This window comes from Erpetoichthys calabaricus, chromosome 2, assembly GCF_900747795.2.
Source record: "Erpetoichthys calabaricus chromosome 2, fErpCal1.3, whole genome shotgun sequence".
NCBI classification, from domain to species: Eukaryota; Metazoa; Chordata; class Cladistia; order Polypteriformes; family Polypteridae; genus Erpetoichthys; species Erpetoichthys calabaricus.
Genome location: NC_041395.2, coordinates 196,626,651 through 196,648,406, shown reverse-complemented (window position 1 = coordinate 196,648,406; position 21,756 = coordinate 196,626,651). Strand labels below are relative to the sequence as shown.

Sequence of the window (21,756 nt, the reverse complement as noted above, 5' to 3'; positions counted from 1 at the left end):
CAGAGAGACTAAAGTGATAAATGAAAAAGCATTCATGTTAATCTTTCAGCTGGAATCTAATCTCTCTACATTCAGAGGCTGGCATTTCTATTTATGCTTTATTAGTGTACTTAAACGTAAGAGCCTAGCACACTATACAATTAGCAAGTAAACTATAGCTAAAAGACATGTTTGCATAAAATTCAGTTCAGCTGATGTTTATATAACTGTCCCCTAATAGGTTGTGCCTGACAGTTGCACATCACAAAGCAAAAATAACAAAATATTAGCAATATCTTGACAGGATATGCTACATGCAAGTGACTAAATGAAAACAAAAACTCAGCAAAATACAAATTAACATTAACAGCTGCTCATCAGAATCGACAGAAGTCTCACATCAGTTCCCTCTGCTCCATTTTCTGGCTTATTCTTGTTTCTAAAAGTAAGTCCAACATATTAATGGATGATGAATCAATGAACGAATGAGATGGAAGAGATTTGTTCTCTGGCCAAACAGAATTTCTCATGATACTTCAGGGAGACTTGAAACATAAAATGGAACCAATATTGCATCTGTTAAATTTTCTAAAAACTGTTTTCTGATTTCATAAGAGTAACAGCCTGTCCCTTTGCAATAGGTAAAAGACAGGAAATAACCCTGGTTGGTACTTAAATTTACCACAGAGCGTAAACATGCACATGCCCACATTAATTTATAATTGGCCATTCATTGTAAAGCTTCCATTCAACTTTTATATTGTTGGATATGCGAAGAAACTGGAGTACCTATAAAAAATACTTCCCCATTTGACCTGTTTGGATATCAAGCCGAGGCCCAAGGAGCGGAGGCTGTACTGTATTCAAATATAAAAATTACCAGACATTTTCAATCTCTCTTTTCAAATATTTATATAGCTTCTAGCCCTATTAAAATAATAAATGCCACAAACATAATATTGCAGTTGCTTGCAATACTGTATAACTTTACCATTAGTTTTAAAAGGATATGAATACCATTTACCCTAGTAGCCAAAACATTCAGTTTTATAGAATTCTATTTTCTATGCATTTTACAGGTCAAATATTTTTATACACGTAAAAGTATACAAAACGTGACACTGTCCACTTTCAAGTATATACCTCTGCAGTCATGAGCCGAATGTCGCGAAGGAAGGGCAATACAAGTTTGTCACACATGAAGCTGTCAGAATGAAAGTTTGTCACGAATACTCTGAAGTTTTCACAGTGCTACATATATTAGGAAAAATAGACAATTTAAACATAATTGACAGGATACACTGCAAGAACAGTTAAGCCATGTTTCCAAAACCCAGACCTATACCAAGACCAAGAACAGTCAGCCTAAGTGCATGTTGCTTTCAAGCTGTCATTTTTTAAACTTCACTTCATGCCGAGCGTTTTTTCAATCCCCATTGCTGGCTGCAGTTAACTTTGAATGACGATTTCAAGTGCATGCGGTCAGATTTTATTCTTAAATTCATGCTGTTAAAACACCAACAGTGGCTGTCTGGAACACAGCGATTGCAACTGCATGGCATTCAAGAGCACTGAGTCCGCTTCCCAGTCCTTCAGTTTTCATTTCATATTCGGGATTTTTAATGTGAATGCTTCACTTCACATTCTGCATTTTCAATGCCACTTTCAGGCCATCACATTTTCCTTATTCGACACACTCAACCTTTAGTGTTCATTTCACGCCTTCTCTTTCTTCATTTCAGGCTGTAACCGATCTCGCCTAAAAAGAATGCAGTGACATTTGCCTTCCTGTTTTTACTGCTTGCTGTTTGTCTCACCTCATTTACCCATTAATAGTATTGTTTATGTCTCCAATATGTCATGTTATTCAAATACTGAGTAGTCCTGATATGCGCAAGCAAGCAACATACCAGTAAACTACTGCTTTAGTTTTTGGTTTGAAGATGCAATACACTTAGCAGACAGGATCCTGGGGTGGATGACAAGAGCTATTGGTAGGAGCCAAAATACTGCATGCACTGGAATGGCAGGATTTATGTTACGGCTGTCAGACCAAATGTCACGATTTAAATATAATTCAAAATTTAAAAGGCAAAAGCGAACACTCGATTGTAAAATTTACAAAAAATTGTTTTGGCACTGTCTTACTTTATATATGCTATACAATGCCACAATATTTTGTAGATCTAATTTTAAACATTATTTCCATGATCACCCTTAATGTAATTTTGAATTGTTAGCTTGTCATTTGATTGATAAAACCTACACACATACCTTCACAACATAGTTTAGGGCAGTTTTTTTCTACCCCACCCACAGAAGACTTTTAAACACTTATCCATTATGGTAAAACATTGTTCTGCATTTCACCCTGCTCCGATTTACTCTTAAACCTAAGATTCTTGACCACTGTGCTGTGCTAAGCTGCTCTCATTATTGTAGATGGAAATTAACAATCATATTTCTGACATTCCTTTTACTATAATCCCCACTTAAAAAAAGAACCTTTTCAATGTCAGCAATGCACATTTAGTTGCATTAGGCAGCAAGTGGTGTCACGCAATTAGTCTCCGTCTTATTTTGCAGTTTGCTCAATCCATATTGCCTAAAACAATTAGTAGTAAATAAAAACACACAGACCAAATTTTTGCTGAAAATGTGAAGGAGTAAGAAGATGCCATTTAGTCTAATCCTGTCTGTTATTGCTTAACGGTTGTTGCTTTTTATTTTCATTTATTCTTTTAAGCAACTACATCATATGCCTTTAGTGATTTGGTTTAAAATTTTGCTTTCATTTTTTTTTTTTTTGTAACTTAGCAGTTTCCTGGTACATATCCAAACTTATTTTACAGAATTTTTAGTTGCCACGAATAAAAACCACCTGCTAAATAAAAATTATAATGATGACTAAATAACTAAAGGTCATTGCATTCAGTTACTTCACTTGTGAGAAAAGAATAGATGTAAAGAATCTCAATTTACATAAAAGAGATATAAACAGGTACCATTAAGTCTTCTGGCCTCAAGGACCAAAAAACCACTTAGCTTCTGGGAAAATAAAAAGACTGGGTTTATATATGTAATCAGATCTGGACAATTTTGTCTGGACTTCACATGTACATTACAGGCAGTGATACGTCGAGCCAGTTCTACTTTCTCTAAAATCGTGTCACTTTGAACACCAGTCAAAAGTGCTTCATATTTTGCAGACTCACTGTGCGTTAAGGGAAAAAAAAAAATAGACACAAAAAACACATTAATAATAAAGTAGTGAATCACACAGCCAGCGCATGTGGCTAGTAAGTATTTAGGCTACTTTCCTTGGTGCATTTTTTGGTTGTCTATACTAACAAGGACTTTCTCAAACAGCTGTTATTAGCTTTAGATTTGAGGACAAGATTGTTATGCAGATGGTTCCCTCTTATGGTGTGCTCCTTCAGAAGGGACAACTGCCCAAGTAGTGAACTGCTGCAGCCATTATTAAATACAATAATAAAGCATAAAAATACACATTCAGAAGTTTGAATATATTTTAATATTTACTTATTTACTAAAAATAGTCTAATGATATTTTTTGGCTAATTTGACGCCCCAAAATCAAGTACAGTAATCCCTCGCTACTTCGTGGTTCACTTTTCGCGGATTCACGACTTCGCGGATTTTATATGTAAGCATATCCATATTACTAAACGAGAATGGTAAATCGGATATGGACGCAGGGACCTGCCCGTGGACGCAAAAGACATAGTGCGCAGGCGCCACACAAAGCCCCCCCCCTCCAACGAGAATGGTAAACCGGATATGCCCATAGCACACAAAAAAAAAAGGAGTCAGACGCAGGCGCCACACAAAGCCCATAGCACACAAAAAAGAGGAATCACACCCACGCCCCAGAGTGAAACGGGACAGACTACAGAGTACACACACTAACATAAATAAGAAATGAGACACAAAGCCCCCCTCCACAGGAAAAGCCACCCTCCACTAACAGAAATAAGAAATGAGACAACGCGCCCATAGCACACAAAAAAGATGAGTCAGACGCAGGCGCCACTCAAAGCCCATAGCACACAAAAAAGAGGAATCACACCCACGCCCCAGAGTGAAACGGGACAGACTACGGAGTCCACACGGTGTCACCCATCAAGCCCGAGATTACAGCGCCCAAACCCAGTGTAAAACGGGACAGAATACGGAGTCGAGAAAGGTTCACAAATCAAACCCGACATGATACGCCACCCCAAAGCAAAACGGGACAGACTACGGAGTCCAGAAAGGGTCACAAATCAATTGGAGTACAGAAAGCGCCAGACAGTACGCAAACACACTACACATGCATGATCCACGCACCTCTAATAACCCACAAGCAAAAACACGATATACTACAGAAACCACACAAATACAGACTCCACAACATATTTGAATCACATTACAGTGATACAATATTTACAGTGCAACCACACAAGACACAGGCACAACACCTGATGGGCAATAAGAATAAACGAACACTCCGTATTAAAGGTTCGTCATCCTCACACGTGAAGACTATATAGCATAACTTAATCATCACATTACAGTCATACATTTTTAACAATTCAACCACAAAAAACGCTACGTATTATCAATAACTGCAATCCATTATCCATGTTACTAACGCTAAACAAGGAAGAACTAATGTAATTGCGCTCACGCCTCCAAAACAATAGACCAGATAACACTGTTAACGCGACGGGCTATATTATGTCCAAAGAATATTGATGTGGATCACATAATTAACCAAGTCATTGCATTACTACCTGGAGAAAGCCGCCTCTTTCTAAGTACTGACAAAATTGATTCTGCAGATGACACTGAACATCTTCATTTCCCTTTACAATATCTGAACACTATTAACCCAGCCGGATTGCCACAACACAATCTTAACCTTAAAATCGGAACAATTGTCATGCTATTAAAAAACGTTAATACTAGACAGGGTTTATGCAACGGTACATGTTTAGTCATCAACTCCATGTCAAACAATGTTATTGAAGCAAAAATACTTAAAGGATCACATACTGACAATACTGTTTTAATTCCTAGAATTCACCTTACAAGTTCTGCCCTTCAATTGCCATTTACACTTTGGGCGACGCCAATTTCTCAGTAAACTTGCATTTGCCATGACAATCAACAAATCCCAAGCACAGACCATGACCGAAGTTGGTATATACCTCTCCGAGAGCGTATTTGGACATGGACAACTTTATGTAGCCTTCTCATGAGTTCGGCGTTCATCTGACATTAAACTTAAAAAGTTATAAATACTCCAATACCAAGAAAAAATCATTCAAGGACAACAAACCATCTTTACTACAAATATTGTATATAAAGAGATATTCCAATACATTGTGATTTGCCATACAATGCGTTCTTTACTTCCTATCCACCGTCTGAAACTGCGGAGGCAAAACAGGCACGGGTTCAAACCGAACGAGCTCAACTGACGGATATACGCCTACAACGCGCGTCTCAAACCGCAGAAGCAGAGCAAGCACGGGTTCATAACAATGCAAGCTCCTACAACGCGCGTCTGAAACTACAGCTGACCAGCGGGCACGGGTTCAAAACACCGGGGGTAGGCGAGCGAAGCGAGCAGGGGGCGGAGCCCCCTTGTCTAAATATATAACGCGGATTTTTCGCTGCTTCGCGGGTTTCTGCGGACAATGCGTCTTTTTACTTCTGGTACTTGCTATCTCAGTTGGTTTGCCCAGTTGATTTCATACAAGAGATGCTATTGGCGGATGGCTGAGAAGCTACCCAATCAGAGCACGCAGTTAGGTTCCTGTGTGCTGCTGATTGGCTCAGTGACGGAGTGTTGCATTAACCAGGAAGTCTCATCTCACTCATTCAGCATTAACGTGCTACTGATTCAGGGGCCGTGTCCAAGCGCCAACAGAAGATGCAAATGATTGCAGAAAAGGTAAACGTTTTGGATATGTTGAAGGAAGGGAACAGCTACACCATTACAGCATCAATAAGTCCACGATTCTTTTTATTTAAAAAGGAGGAAAAGCATATAAGATCTACGGCCGCAGTGTCCTTTAACCAGGGCGCAAAACGAGTTGCAAGTGGACGTGATAAGGCAGTAGTCTGGATGGAATCTGCTTTAGGAATCTTTGCAAAAAGTTAGACGACGTCATGACCGCCTACAAGCTGCTACATGTACTTCGCTATACAGTAAGTGTAAACTTATCTACCGATTTCATATTGCTTAGCAGTTGTCCCTGTTATTAATAGAGTAAAGGGTGGGTTGTAAACAATACAGGGAGGGTTTAAAAACGTCCAAATACACGTTAAATAATTAAATAAATATGGTGTCCCTACTTCGCGGAAATTCAGTTATCGCGGTTGGCCTTGGAACCTATCTCCCACGATAAGTGAGGGATTACTGTACAGGAGAAAAGACTGTGACAAGTTGGCCACAGGTTGACAGATGCATGACAAAGTAACGTTCCCAGTTTGGATTTATGTTCCAAAATACTAATCTAAAATCCAAATACCACTGACTCACTCATCATGAAATCGCCCGAACCATGAGGACTTGGGACTTGAAATTTGGAATGTAGGTTACCCTTGGCCCATAGGCGCTCATTAAGAAATGGTTTTAAAAATTGAACATCAACAACACTCTGTTGAAGAAGCTGCCAACTGAGACGGTTAGGTACGAGTCAGTGGACTCCGTAGTGGAGGACACAATGCACTATCCTGTGGAGTTCCTCCACACTCTCAACCCACCTGGAGTGCCTCCCGATGTTCTATGCCTGAAGGTTCGCGCTCCCATAATACTCCTGCGCAACCTCAATCCTCCTAAATTGTACAATAATACCAGGCTGCTGGTGAGGGCTCTACACAAACATGTCATTGAAGCCACAATATTTACTGGTATCGGACAGGGAGAAACAGTCTTCATTCCCCGCATACCTCTAATCCCGTCAGACTACCCCTTTCAGTATAAAAGGCTGCAGTTCCCAGCGAAAGTCTGCTATGCCATGACCATAAACAAAGCTCAGGGGCCAAGTCTGAAAATGGTTGGCATGGATTTGAGGAGTGACCGTTTCTCCCATGGCCAGTTGTACATGGCCTGTTCTAGAGTAAGGTCCCCTGACAGCCTGGTCATCCTCCAGCCTGAGGGTTAAACTAAGAATGCAGTGTACAACAAAGCCCGTTCTTAAAACATAGGCTGTTTACTCCATGGGTTTTTTTCAGAGGCGGTGGTAAGATCCCTGGGCTTATCTTAATCTATTACAGTCTATGTAAATGACAATGTTATTTTTGATTTTTGTTTTCAGGTTTAGTAGATTGCTTAGGATTTGTAATTTTTTATGATCTTTAAAACCCCTCAGAAATATATTTTTAATATAATTAATATTATAACATTCACCTTCATCTGTTTTTATTAACAAATAAATTTAGCACTTAAAACTTACACGGTCTGGTTACTAAATAAATGCCAGGAGTGGTGATGGGATCACTGGGGCTTTAGTCCAAAACAAGTTTTGATCACCACTATTTAAGTCTTCTATACTTGAAACAGCATATATTTGAGTAAACCATTTCAAGAAATAATTAGTAACCTATTTTGTTTCGTTTATGTGCTAAATCTTGCCTTATGACCTTTTACAGGTCGTATACTATCACTCTGTATATTTTAGAACACATTTTTCCTGTTGCTATCCCGTAGTGAAGCATGGGTATTCAGCTAGTCTATTTATGTTATGAAGTCTGTTCATAAGGTATATGTGCATTATTAAAATAATTAGACTTACACAAGTTATAGTAGCATAAAAATTTAAAACAAAATCATTAATTACAATTATTTTTACGATATTGTCAATAAAATTTTCATGATTTGTGGCAGTTCTACAAAGAATTAAAAATGTTGTAGTTTGTAAACATGAAAAATTCAGCATGTAGCTAAAACCATTAAACAATAAAAAATGTTTTTACACAGTGTTAAAAAAAATTATCAGAACAAATATTTATATTTTTACATTCCACACTAGTACTTACCTGTCTACACTTCTCTGTTGTGATGTCTTCTTGCAATGTGATCACACCAGGAACTGGCTTGATGGGGACCAGATCCACTCCTGAGATACAAGTGATGATGTTTAAATGGATGTTATAAACTTGCTTCATTTATATACTCAGTAATCACTAAGCGAGAAGGTCAGCAGTATACACACAGAGAACATGTCTGCCAATGACTGCATCTCCTCGGCAGTGACACCAATTTTAACAGTTGTTGGTACACAAACTAGTAAATGATCTATTTTAAGTAAATATTTTGAGCATACAACCAGACTCCCTAAAATATTATGCTACATGAGTTGTTTTGAAAACAAGTAATTTTTAAATGTGTGAAAATATAGCATTTTGTTATGTAACGATGAGATTTTTCTATCATAGAGCTTATTTTGAATTATTAAGACAGGAGTGGGGCATAAACTGATATACCTCAGGTGCATGCAGCTTTCCAAAAATCAGAAATTAAGTATTTCAAAATGTGAACAAAACATAAAAACTCTTGTATTCAGTGTTTTATTTATTACATAATGTGTCTAGCAATGGTGCTCCCCACATACAACATTAGTTAAAAACTGATTAAATGAACAGTGTTTTTCTAACATAAAAGGATGTACCCATATATTTTGAATTGTGTTTAGGAGTCATGCCAAGCTGATGCCTTCTTTGGCAGCAACAGGCACAAAGCAAGGACTAATTATGCAGGAGACACCAATCCATCAGAGAGTACACTGATACCCAAATCTACACTAGGACAATTTAGTTTCAACAATTAAAATGGTATGCATGTCTTTGGGATGTGGGTAGTAAACCTTAAATCTGTTTTCAGTTAATGTGGCCCCTAGACTTCCAGAACATATCTGTGGTGCACATTTCATTGGTTTTCACAGCAGCACACAAGTTAGTCTTGCTTTTCATTACATTCGAGAAGTGAAAAATTCATTAAAGATCCTTTTGAAAATATTTGTCATGGTAATAAGATATTTAAAGAGATACACCTTGACCACATTGGCAGATAAATACACACTGCTTGTGCTTTGGAATGGGTCAGTGAGATATTTTACTGTAACCCAATGCGTTATTCTCCAAGCATAACCTATATTAATACTTGAACTATACAAGTCAAGTAAATTATTTTTTGATTTAAAGACAATATTTGGTATAATTACATGCTTTACAAAGTCACAATCATAGTCTATTTCAAAATTCCTAAAAAAAAAAAAAAAAAAAAAAAAAAAAAATGAAGAGAAAAAATGTATTCAAGCACTATGCCAAAGGGAAAATGGGATTCATATGAAGAAGGGATATAATTACCATGCTGATTTAAATTCAAAACCACTAGTATCAGATATAAAAAGAATGCAATTAAACATTTTAAATAGCATCATAAACAAACCTTGAAATCTTAATCTTATCTGTATTTCTTGCACATTTAGCCTAAATACTGAACATGCCTGGTGCTTCCTACTTACCAACAATGAGACTGGATACAGGCATGAATTTGGAAGCCACTTGGAGCCTGAGAAGAGAGTAAATCACAATTGATAAAAAGTATAGCTTCATTCTCTAACTTACACACTCATGCTACCACTGCTAAGCAAACACAGCACAAGACATGGCTTCTTCTTATCCTCCCTTCCAGTTTGCACTAACTTTCCAATCAGGCTGAATAGCACAGCAATCTAGGTTCACTTACTACACACAGTTCACATACAAGTCCACGCATAAAATAGTTCCGTCAAATGATTCAAATATTTAATTGGTATACTGTAAGTCACAAAATGACAGTCTCGATTAATCAATTTACAGTAGTCCCAAGTGAATGTCACAGCTTTACTTCTTAGCTGCTCAAACTGCATAGACTTGTGTCTTTCATAGAAATCCTTGATGTGTGATGCAACTGTCCCATTTAAAAGAAATGTGTCAGAATTGTTAAACCTTGCTGAATAATCTCTCTCAGCCCTTTACCTTCAATTATTTTAGAAGTCTGCAGTCTGATCCAATCCAATCTGCAATAAATAGCAGTAATTAATGCTTTTTATTTTACTTCATACATGATCATACATGGAGCTGTACATTCATGGATTGGCTGTTCTTCTGTGATATTTAAAGCACCGTGATGTTCCTACATTGATAGATTAAAGGCCGGAAGTCCACATGACCGTCATCATTAAGTTCTTCCATGTGAACCGTGAATACAATGAAGACTGACTGAGGTTATTTATGTAAGGTAGAATGCCTAGAGGGGGCTGGGCGGTCTCGTGGACTGGAACCCCAGTGGATTTTATTTTTTTCTCCAGCTGTCTGGAGTTTTTTTTTGTTTTCTGTTCTCCCTGGCCATTGGACCTTACTTTTATTCTGTGTTAATTAGTGTTCCCTTATTTTAAAGTCTTTTTTCTCTCTTTCTTTATCATGTAAAGCACTTTGAGCTGCATTATTTGTATGAAAATGTGCTATATAAATAAATGTTGTTAAATCTGCTCTCATGAACTTAACAAGTATTGATAAATTTGGCTCTTTGTCTGGTCTGGGAGAATTTTAAATCAAAACCAACCATCACAAATTTAATCCTTCTCAGATATCATTAACAGGATTAGGTTAGAATAGGGGATCCCAAACTTTAAGTCAGGCCCCCCAAAAAGTTTGCACTATATGGTCACAGCCCCCACTAATCTTAGTTGCAGCTAACAAGAGTCATAATGCATGATTCTGCATAATAGTAGACCTATTAATTAAAGCAAATGCTTAAAAATGCAGCAGACTACTGCATTTAATCACTAAATTTTTATTTATTGATCACTCCTACCACTTTATTTTATGTGGATTCCTTCCCTGGACACACTTACTTTTACAACGTGGGCATGGATTTTAACACGCCGAGACTCGCCTATTCAAGTACTCAACTTCGGGCGCTGAGAACAAATGCCAGTGCCGGTGTGGTTCCATATTTACCCGACGAGGTAAGAAGGCGGTATCGTGGCAGCAGAGCCGGCACTAAGCTAAAAAAGAAGCGGCTTGCGAGAAAGTGGCGTTTCAAGCCTTCGGTGCCTTCTGTGATTCTGGGGAATGTAAACTCAATCTCAAATAAGATCGACGAACTGGCTGCGCTGGTGAAAAATGTAAGGACCTACAGAGAATGCAGTTTGTTGTGTTTCTGCGAAACGTGGCTAAATAACACCATCCCAGATGCCAAAGTGGAGCTATCCAGGTTTAGCACAGTTAGAGCGGACAGAGATGCAAGTACCTGTGGTAAGCACAAAGGAGGAGGACTCGCTCTCTATGTTAATACACGGTGGTGTCACTCTGGACATGTTAACGTCAAAATCTCCACTTGCTGCAGGGATATCGAACTGTTGGCCGTAAGTTTACGTCCCTACTATTTGCCCAGAGAGTTTGGACATGTCATTGTTGTTATTGTATACATTCCTCCTCGGGCAGACGTGGAGTCAGCGAGTGACATCATCCATTCCGCTGTTGCTAAGTTACAAACGCAGCGCCCTGAGGCGCTTGTGCTAATCGCTGGAGACTTTAACCATGTGACGCTGGACAAAACATTGCCTGCATTCTCCCAGTATGTGGACTGTAACACCCGGGGAAATAAGACTATTGATTTACTGTATGCAAACGTTAAAGACGCATACAGCGCCACCCCGCTGCCTGCGCTTGGGAAAGGAGATCATAACCTGGTTCAGCTTCAGCCTCACTATAAACCAAAAGTTAGAGTCCTACCTGTAACCACACGATCATTCAGGAAGTGGACCCTGGAGGCTGAGAATACTCTGAGAGAACTTTTTGGAACTACAGACTGGGATATCCTGCAGGGATCTCATAATGAGAACATTGAGGAAGTTGTTGACTGCACTACTGACTACATCAACTTCTGTATGGACATTGTAGTTCCAGTAAGAACAGTACGCTGCTATGCTAACAACAAGCCATGGATTACAAGTGACATCAAGGGCCTTTTGAATCAGAAGAAAAGGGCTTTTAAAGACGGTGATCAGCATGAGCTCAAGCGCGTGCAGAAGGAACTCCGAGTCCAACTCAGGGCGGCGAAGGAGCAGTACAGGAGAAAGCTGGAGCAGAAGCTGCAGAATAACAGCATGAAGGAAGTGTGGGATGGGATGAAGATCATCACTGGCTGCAGCTCGAAGCGGGGTACCACCATTGAGAGAGACGTGAAGAGAGCAAACCAAATGAACAACTTTTTTAACAGGTTTGACCACCCTAACCCACTCTCACTCTCACCTCGGAGTACTGCACCCTCCACACATCCTTCTGCTGATACCAGCATAGGAAAAACATCCCCAACCATAATAACAACAGCGCAAGTGAGCAGAGAGCTGAGGAGACTTCGTGCCAGCAAAGCAGCGGGTCCAGATGGAGTATCGCCACGACTGCTGAAGGTCTGTGCATCGGAGCTGGGGGGTCCTCTACAGCGCATCTTCAACCTGAGCCTGGAACAGGGGAGAGTCCCGAGGCTTTGGAAAACATCTTGTATCACCCCAGTCCCAAAGGTATCACGTCCTAGTGAGCTGAATGACTTTCGGCCTGTTGCTCTGACATCACATGTGATGAAGACCATGGAGAGGCTGCTGCTTCACCACCTTAGGCCACAGGTTCAACACGCCCTTGACCCTCTGCAGTTTGCATATCAGGAGAAGGTGGGAGCGGAAGATGCCATCATCTATATGCTACACCGATCCCTCTCTCACTTGGACAGAGGCAGTGGTGCTGTAAGAATTATGTTTCTAGACTTCTCTAGCGCCTTCAACACAATCCAACCTCTGCTCCTTAGGGACAAGCTGACAGAGATGGGATTAGATTCATACCTAGTGGCATGGATCGTGGACTATCTTAAAGACAGACCTCAGTATGTGCGTCTTGGGAACTGCACGTCTGACATTGTGGTCAGCAACACAGGAGCGCCACAAGGGACTGTACTTTCTCCGGTCCTGTTCAGCCTATATACATCGGACTTCCAATACAACTCGGAGTCCTGCCATGTGCAAAAGTTCGCTGATGACACTGCTATCGTGGGCTGTATCAGGAATGGGCTGGAGGAGGAGTATAGGGACCTAATCAATGACTTTGTTAAATGGTCCGACTCAAACCACCTACACCTGAACACCAGCAAAACCAAGGAGCTGGTGGTGGATTTTAGGAGGCCCAGACCCCTCATAGACCCAGTGATCATCAAAGGTGACTGTGTGCAGATGGTGCAGACCTATAAATATCTGGGAGTGCAGCTGGATGATAAATTAGACTGGACTGCCAATACTGATGCGCTGTGCAAGAAAGGACAAAGCCGGTTATACTTCCTTAGAAGGCTGGCTTCCTTCAACATCTGCAATAAGATGCTGCAGATGTTCTATCAAACAGTTGTGGCGAGCGCCCTCTTCTACGCAGTGGTGTGCTGGGGAGGCAGCATTAAGAGGAAAGACGCCTCACGCCTGGACAAACTGGTGAGGAAGGCAGGCTCTATTGTTGGCATGGAGCTGGACAGTTTAACATCTGTGGCAGAGCGAAGGGCGCTCAGCAGGCTCCTATCAATTATGGAGAATCCACTGCATCCACTAAATAATGTCATCTCCAGACAGAAGAGCAGCTTCAGCGACAGACTGCTGTCACTGTCCTGCTCCACAGACAGATTGAGGAGATCGTTCCTCCCCCAAACTATGCGACTCTTTAATTCCACCAGGGGGGGTAAACGTTAATATTTAACATTATACATAGTTATTGTCTGTTTTTTTTTTTTTTTCACCTGTATTATTATCATTCTTTAATTTAATATTATTTATTGTATCAGTATGCTGCTGCTGAAGAATGTGAATTTCCCATCGGGATTAATAAAGTATCTATCTATCTATCTAATGTCTCATAATATCTCTAACCATATTTCTTGTTGTACCACCTCCACGTATTGAAATATTTAGAAGTACCTCCATTTTCCTACAGTCTCAAATTGTTATGCACTGAACTCTTACTAGGCACAACTAAAAGTGATATTTGTGATATTTCCCAACTCCAACCCTTTTCCCTATTATTGCACTTGGGGATTTTAACAAGTGATCAGTGTGTTTTTTGTGTGATTGTGTGCATCTTTTATTTGTTTTTTTTTTTTATTTACATTAAATGTATTTTTAATTATTTAAAAAAATGTAGGAACAGTAGCATGGTTTCATAAGGAATAAAAATTAGAAATCCCAAAGTTTCTAAATTTTTAATATACAAAAATTACTTATAAAAAAGAGGCTGGGAACATGTGCTGATAGCGCAATGCTGCACCCACCTCATAACGAACCACCTGGACTAGGACCCAAGTAAACCAGGTGACACCTCTGCACGTTTTTTTTTTCTTTTTTTTTTTATGGTGACTGCAGTGCCAATCCTGCCTCCAACCCCCAAGTTTTCCCGGTAAGATGGAGGTCTGCTTGCAGGGCTGGATGCACATTAACATCATACCCAGGACGAAGCAATTGAAGGTTAAGGGCCCTTGCTCAAGGGCCCAACAGAGTAAAGTCACTTCTGGCCTCAGAGCCACCACTCACACACACATGAATCCAGATCAAAAGATGTACAAACTTCAGATAAAAAAAGGAGAAAAACAACTTAAGTTACATACAACTTCAGGTCAAAAAACAGGAAAACAACTAAAATCCTGAAGGTAAAGTGTCTTTATATTTTTAAAGGTCATTATTCTCAAAGTCGGGTTTTGATAACTTTAAGCACTGTTCTGCTTCATACTTCCACCTATTCCTGAATTGAGTTACCAAACATTGGCAACTCCATGAAAAAAAAAAATTGTGTTCTATTATTAATATTAATAAACAGTTCTAAAAATGATGGTACAGTAGACAAATTCACCAAAACTAAAAAGCTTGTAACGCTGGACAACTAGACGAGAGAGAGAGAGAGAGAGAAAAGAACACATGTTAAAAATCTATTGATCTTCTGCATGGGTCCTTAACAGTCTCAATATTTGCATGAACTAGCTCAAAGAGGAGGGGAAGTGAGAGGGAACTGTTCACTTGGAGCCAATATGACCACTGGAAGAGCTTGATTTGGCACATGTTATGGAAATGGAAGAGGAGTACAGAGATGGGAAAGACAGCAGTGGAGTCTAATAGCAGGAGTGCCGTGACTATGAGACAGCAAAACTGAAGTGCGGCTGAGCATGAAGACTCGGGGTCGGCTGCCGTATAACTGATCCATTTAAGTTCCACTTTTTACCGGTTGTATTATTTTTTTTTCCCCGCACGTGCCCCTTACAGCTGTTTGTGTACCACACAGATTGAGGACTGCTGTTCATGTGTATAATTAAATTGATATACAATGTATGAAAGCTCTGAACCACACAATGAAAAAAATTACGGGATAGCTCTTATCTTGTGCATACAGGATACCTTCACGCACGTACAAGATAAAGTTAGATTAAAAAAAAAAATTAGCAAAGTGAGCTTGGTGGCTATCTAATTACGACTTTACCACAGTGTTTCAGTATGACATCACTTCCATCTCTTGTAGCACAGTGATATAAAAAGCAGACGAGTGCACTTTTATTTATTAAAGGAGTGTGGGATTGTTTAGGTACTTTATGTTTACAGTTTGCACATGTTGTGGACACAGTATCGAAATTAAAATAGCCAGACTCAGCCAGTGCTGGGGCACTCTTGCTTTCCATTTGAAGTTATCTGTACTGAGTCAATGTTACATAGGCAAATACTGTAGGACATATGTGTAAATGAAGAACAGTTGAGACATTTCCAGTAATAAACATCTCCACCAATATAAAAACTGCAGTACCTTAAGCTTGATCACAATATTTGAGTAAAATCACATGAACAGTTCAAGAGCTGAGCTGCAAAATGTCCATACAGTCATGACTCAGTATTTGGACTGTGAAAAAATTTTCAATGGACTTGAAACAAAGCAATCAAACGTGACAGAACTACAGACGTACAGCTTTAACTCAAAGGATTTAACAAAAATACTATATGAGCCATTTTGAAAAGACATTTATATACATGGTCCCCATATTTTCAAGGTCTCAAAAGTATTTGGACAAACTAGCATAATTTCTCTCTCTATATAAAATCTAAAGTCCATCTGTCTGCTTTTCACGAGAGAACTACTTAACAGATTTAGATCAGTTTTTTTTCTATAATTTGCTTGAACAATCCTGTTGATTTTGCGACCTCTCACATCACGCCAAGTATCATAGTTCACTTGCGGTATCGATTTATTTGCATGAATCCCAGAGAGACGCAGTGGGCCTAGGGGAGGGGAGTGTGGCCCTCCTCACTCACGTGCCAGCCTTGGGGCGTATGTTACATCCACATCCACTTAGCCAGCAAACGAGAGAACTTCTTAACAGATTTAGATTGGGTTTTTTTCTAGAATTTCCTTGAACATTCCGGTTGATTTTGCGACTTTTCTAATCATGCTAAGAATCACAGTTCGCTTGCAGAAGTGATATATTTGTGCTAATCTGAGACAGAGGCTGTGGGCCGAGGGGAGGGGGAAGGGTGATGTCAGGAGTGTGGAGTGGCTCCACCCTTGTGTTTTGGAGCATAACTTGCTTCCACTTAGCTAGCAATACCTTTTTGTTTATTGATTTTAAAAAGTTTGTCCTGTGTCATTACTACACAGGCAGAACCGTGGGGAACGGCTAGTCATAAATATAAATGATATAGTAGTCATTTTCAATATTTGGTAGAAAAATCCTTTACAATCAGTCAATGATTGCCTGAAGCCAGGAGCACATGGTCATCTCTAATTGCACGGTTTCCATCGTACTGATACTTTGCCAGGCCTTTACTGCAGCAGTCTTCAGTTGCTGCTTGTTTGTAGGACTTTCTGCCATTCGTTTTGTCTTCAGCAAGCGAAATGCATATCCATTTGTACTGAGGTCAGTTGACTGACTTGGCTATTGAAGAATATTCTACTACTTTGTCTTGAAAACCACTTTGTTTGCTTTTGCAGTATGTTTTTGCTTATTGTCCATCTGTAGTGTGAAACGTCATCCTGTCAGTTTCACAGCATTTGGCTGAATCTAAGCAGACAGTACAGCCCTATACACTTCAGAATTCATCCTGCTACTTCTGCCAGCAGTCACATCATCAGTAAACACTAGCAACTGACTTCCATTTGCCGACATTCATGATAATACCATAAAACTGCCTCACTGTGTTTCACAGATGATGTGGTATTTATCAGATCAGAGCTGTTTCTTCTCTTCTCCATACTTTTCTCTTTCCAACATTCTGCTATATACCGATTTTAGTTTCTTTTGTCCAAAGAAAATTGTTCCAGAACTGGGCAGGCTTTTAAAAAATATTTTCTGGCAAAGTCTAATCTGCCCTTCCTATTCTTGAAGTTTACCAGTGGCTTGCACCTTGTGGTAAACCCTCAGCCTTTTCTTTCATGAAGTCTTCTCTTGATTGCAGACACTGGCAATGACAGGTCTACCTCCTGGTGAGTGTTCCTGGTTTTGCTAAATGTTGTGAAGGGGTTCTTCTTCATCAAGGACAGATTTCTGTAATCATTCAGCACAATTGTTTCCTGTGGAATTCAAGACCTCCTGGTGTTACCGAGTTCACTAGTATGTTCCTTCGTTTCAAGAATGTACCAAATGATTGATTTGACCACTCCTTGTGTTTTTGCTATCTCTCTAAAGGGTTTGTTTTGCTTTCTCAGCCTAATGATGGACTTTGTTTACTTGCATGGACAGCTCTCTATACCTCATATTGAGAGCTCACAGTGAGCTTCCAAATGCAAATTTCACAGTTGGAATCAATTAGACACTTTTACCTGCTTAATTGTTAATGAAATGATGATGGAATTGCTCCCACCTTGCTACAGAACAGCTTGTTAGTCAAACGTCTATATACTTTTGAGTCTCTGGAAATGGAAGGATGGGGGCTTGTAGTATGCAAAAAATGGCTATAATTTCTAAATGGCTCATACGATATATTTTTGAAAAACCTCGCATTGCAGATGAAAGCCTACACTTCAGTCACATAATAATTGGTTTATTTCAAATTCACTGTGGCAGTGTACAGAGCCAAAATTATGAAAATTGTGTCACTTTCCAAATACAGGGCGAGCCAAAAAGTAGTACAACATTTCAAAATTTTATTCTACAAAAATGCTAAAAGATAAAAATAAATTTCATTATGACACAAGAAAGGGTATACAAAATATTCACATGAAGGCCACCAGACATCGCCACGCAAGGCGATCAGCTTCCCCGAAACATATAGGCGGAGTGGTGGCTCGGAGGCTAGGGATCTGCACTGGCAATCGGAAGGTTGCCGGTTCGAATCCCGTAAATGCCAATAGGGACTCTGCTCTGTTGGGCCCTTGAGCAAGGCCCTTAACCTGCAATTGCGGAGTGCTTTGAGTAGTGAGAAAAGTGCTATATAAATGCAAAGAATTATTAAAGAATTATTCTCTTCTGCAAAACATGCTGTATGAAACCTGGCATCCACCACATCCATTTCTTCCAGTTGGGGCTGCAAAAAGTGCTCTAGCACTTCAATGTAATGTTCTGAATTGACTATGACCGTTGCTCTCCCCTTCCTCAAAACAATTACAAATTCTGCAATGGCGCACCAAACTGTAACACGCTCACTGTGCAGGTGTCCCTGATGAAGTTCACAAGGGTTGGTTTCAACCCAATAGCGAAAGTTTTGCTTATTTACGCAACCATTCAAATGAAAATGTGCCTCGTTGCTACAAATGACGATGGCATCTCGATCAATGGTTTGCCAAATGTTTGTGCACAACTCTCTATGGCTCTCCCAGTGAGTTCTTGCACTACCATCATTTTGTATGGATGGAAATTACATGTTGGAAGTGCCTAAGGCAGAAGCATGTTTGCGCTCTAAACCTCTAGGACAGGGGTGGGCAAAGTCATTCCTGGAGGGCCGCTGTGGCTGCAGGTTTTTGTTCCAACCCAATTGCTTAATAAGAAGCACTTATTGCTCTAGAAACATCTTCTGCTTCATTTTAGTTATGTCCCTCATTAAGATTTTGAACCTTTGTTGCTTATTTAAGTCTTAAACAGCTGCATTCTTGGTTTTTAATTGCTCCTTATTTGCAATAAGATGCAAATGACAAAAGAAACCAGCAGTGATCCATTTTGCTTGTTACCCTTTACACCTGTGTGTATTTATCGTGCACTATTTGGTTTAATTAAATACTTGGAAGGAAAGAGAAGAGAAAAAAGTGAAGGATTGAGAATTACCCATCCGTTTTACACTTCAAAGTATTTGGATGATATCCTTAGAAAGGAAAAAAAAATCTAGGATATGAGAATGACTTGACATAGAGTTAAAGCACTAACAAGCCATGAAATGTAATTGTTGGCAAGGATTGTTTTCTAATTAAGCAACTGGGTTGGAACAAAAACCCGTGGCCACTGCGGCCCTCCAGGAATGACTTTGCCCACCCCTGCTCTAGGAGACTGCAAAATTGATACCCTTACAGCTTGGATGTTTTCAGGCGTTCATACAGTCCGAGGATGGCTTGGAGATTTTCTGTTCAATGTTGTACCTATCTGTCTAAATGCTGAAGTGTGTTCGGAAGGCGTGTTGCGTAGTGATGATGGATTTGCTGTTTTTGAAGAACGCTTTGACAGCGAAAGCATGGTGCACATCGGACCAAAGGAACCCCACCCCAACCCACTCGGCTACCTCTACCTCGTGCAATGACATTGAGAAATGTGGTACTTCATTGTGGCTCACCCTGTACTTATGGTCATTTGAGTCTCTCTCAACATGCTTATTCAAAATGGGGCCAAAACACACATTGATTACACAAACCATCATTATACTATAGTTAAGGATGGGGTTGTGAGAGAGTTATACTAATCAGGAGTAAATAGTAACCATAAGGTAGGGATGTCTTGTAGTAGATGTAAGGTCCCTAGTTGGAGTTTTATTGTGTATATCATGTGGCAAAGCATACAAGCCATCTGGCTTTTCAGCAAAGCTCCTGAACTGTAGAGTTCCTGAAATCTGCAGCTCTACTGTTCTTATACAGTTACAGTTCTGCCACACATGGTCTTGCAAAGGCTTCCTACCCACGAAGCAGTACAACAGCAGTACATAACACCACCACACATTCCTCACATCAAGCACTTACCAGCCTCCAGGTGCTGCACATAGATCCACCAGAGCTCGTGCTTTCTGCAGAAACTGAAACTTGCGATTCAGCTGAATTAGTTTAAAGGAAGAACGAGAGCGGTAACCTAAGAGACAGAAAAAACACAATGTCAGAGGGAGCGAGAAGTTAATTACTTTAAGCTTTATGATTCCTAAGGGGAATAGCGACGATTTTGTGGAGTCTTGAGAAAGGCCAAAGACTCTAACTTGAAACACAGATGGTTTCTTAATCATAAAAATTCTTGTTCTTAACAATATGATTTCTGCTGCCAAAGGATTCTACAGTTTGAAATAGGGCTGGGAAATACTGAGTGGACTATGCTGTGATACAGTGTGAAAAAATATTTCATCATGCCTAAAGAATAAATTATATTTTAATACAAATTTGAAAGATATATAGTTCAATACTGTGGACAACTTTTACTGCAAATGGATCGGATCCTGAAGTTTTCTCTCTTTAACTCTCCTAAATCTGAGTAACAGCTGTCAGGATAACAACATTCAAATCTGCATTCCATATGCTGTACATTTCCATTCCATTCTATTCTATAACTGAAAAGTAATTTCAGAATATCCCCAATCAGCATTGCTTTATTCGTGAGTAGGCCTGGGCAAAAATATGGATTTTCCAATTAATCATAATTTTTGTTTAAATAATTTGATTCTCAAAATCTCAAGATTAGTATTTAAACAGGATAGAGATTCACAAGACCATAGTATATGTAGATTTTTGCTTCTGTTCATTTTTGCCATTATATACCCGTTATATATACTTTCTATGAAGAAAGCACTTTACTATCTAATCTGCATCTTTAACACTTAAGTAAGAAGTGTGGACTACCTACAGATTCAAATGGTCTGTCGGTAAAGAACAACTGAATAAAAGCAAAACCATATGTAAGTTGTGAAGCTCAGAAATTAAGTATTGCTATAACTCAACAAATTTGGAAAAATCGTTTGCTCCAATGTCACCCAAAAATGTAATCTCAGTAGAAAATCCAAATGAGTAGAGCCTAAGCAATCCACACTGGAAACGGAGGAGATCTCCAAGCTTCCATTTAATTCAAAAAATAACTAACTATCTATAGCAGTTTTTATCTGTTGGTGAAAACAAGGCCTTTTGGCAAATGATACAGGTTTTTGAATTGTGGTGTGTTATACCAACCAGAAAGCAAATGAGTGAAGCTATCATGCCAAGGGTTTAGGAAGATCTTAAGCAAAGAATTGCCACTTTTCTCAGGTCATTGTGTAGCGGGGCTACATAATAGTATATTCTATGTTTGTGCTGAGTGTGTTTTGTTTTCATCGTCCCATTTACTGTCCGTTATGTGTGCATCAGTGAATGCTGTCCCCAAAAGTGCAGAGGGGAAGGATGGAGGAGAGACCGCAGCCCCAAGATGGAAATCACCTGTTTACACACCAGATACATTCGGGACATTTTACATTTAAAAAAGAGGAATGAAGGCAAGACAAGAGAGGAGAAAGGCGAGAGGCGAGGAGAGAAAGGAAAAGAAGACAACTTACCACCCATCTACAAACT

At 39.5% G+C, this 21,756-nt stretch overlaps 1 protein-coding gene across 1 annotated transcript in view; it reads right to left on the bottom strand.

The window, feature by feature from the left end:
• The window catches only part of ftsj3 (FtsJ RNA 2'-O-methyltransferase 3), a 101,639-nt gene that overhangs the window by 69,250 nt on the left and 10,633 nt on the right, over positions 1-21,756 (bottom strand). Inside the window, exons 2-4 of the mRNA XM_028794927.2 lie at positions 20,197-20,302; positions 9,519-9,565; positions 8,032-8,111 (exon numbers count right to left, since the gene is read on the bottom strand). Of these exons, the coding sequence (XP_028650760.2) occupies positions 8,032-8,111; positions 9,519-9,565; positions 20,197-20,302 (233 nt within the window). The remainder of the gene's footprint in view (positions 1-8,031; positions 8,112-9,518; positions 9,566-20,196; positions 20,303-21,756) is intronic.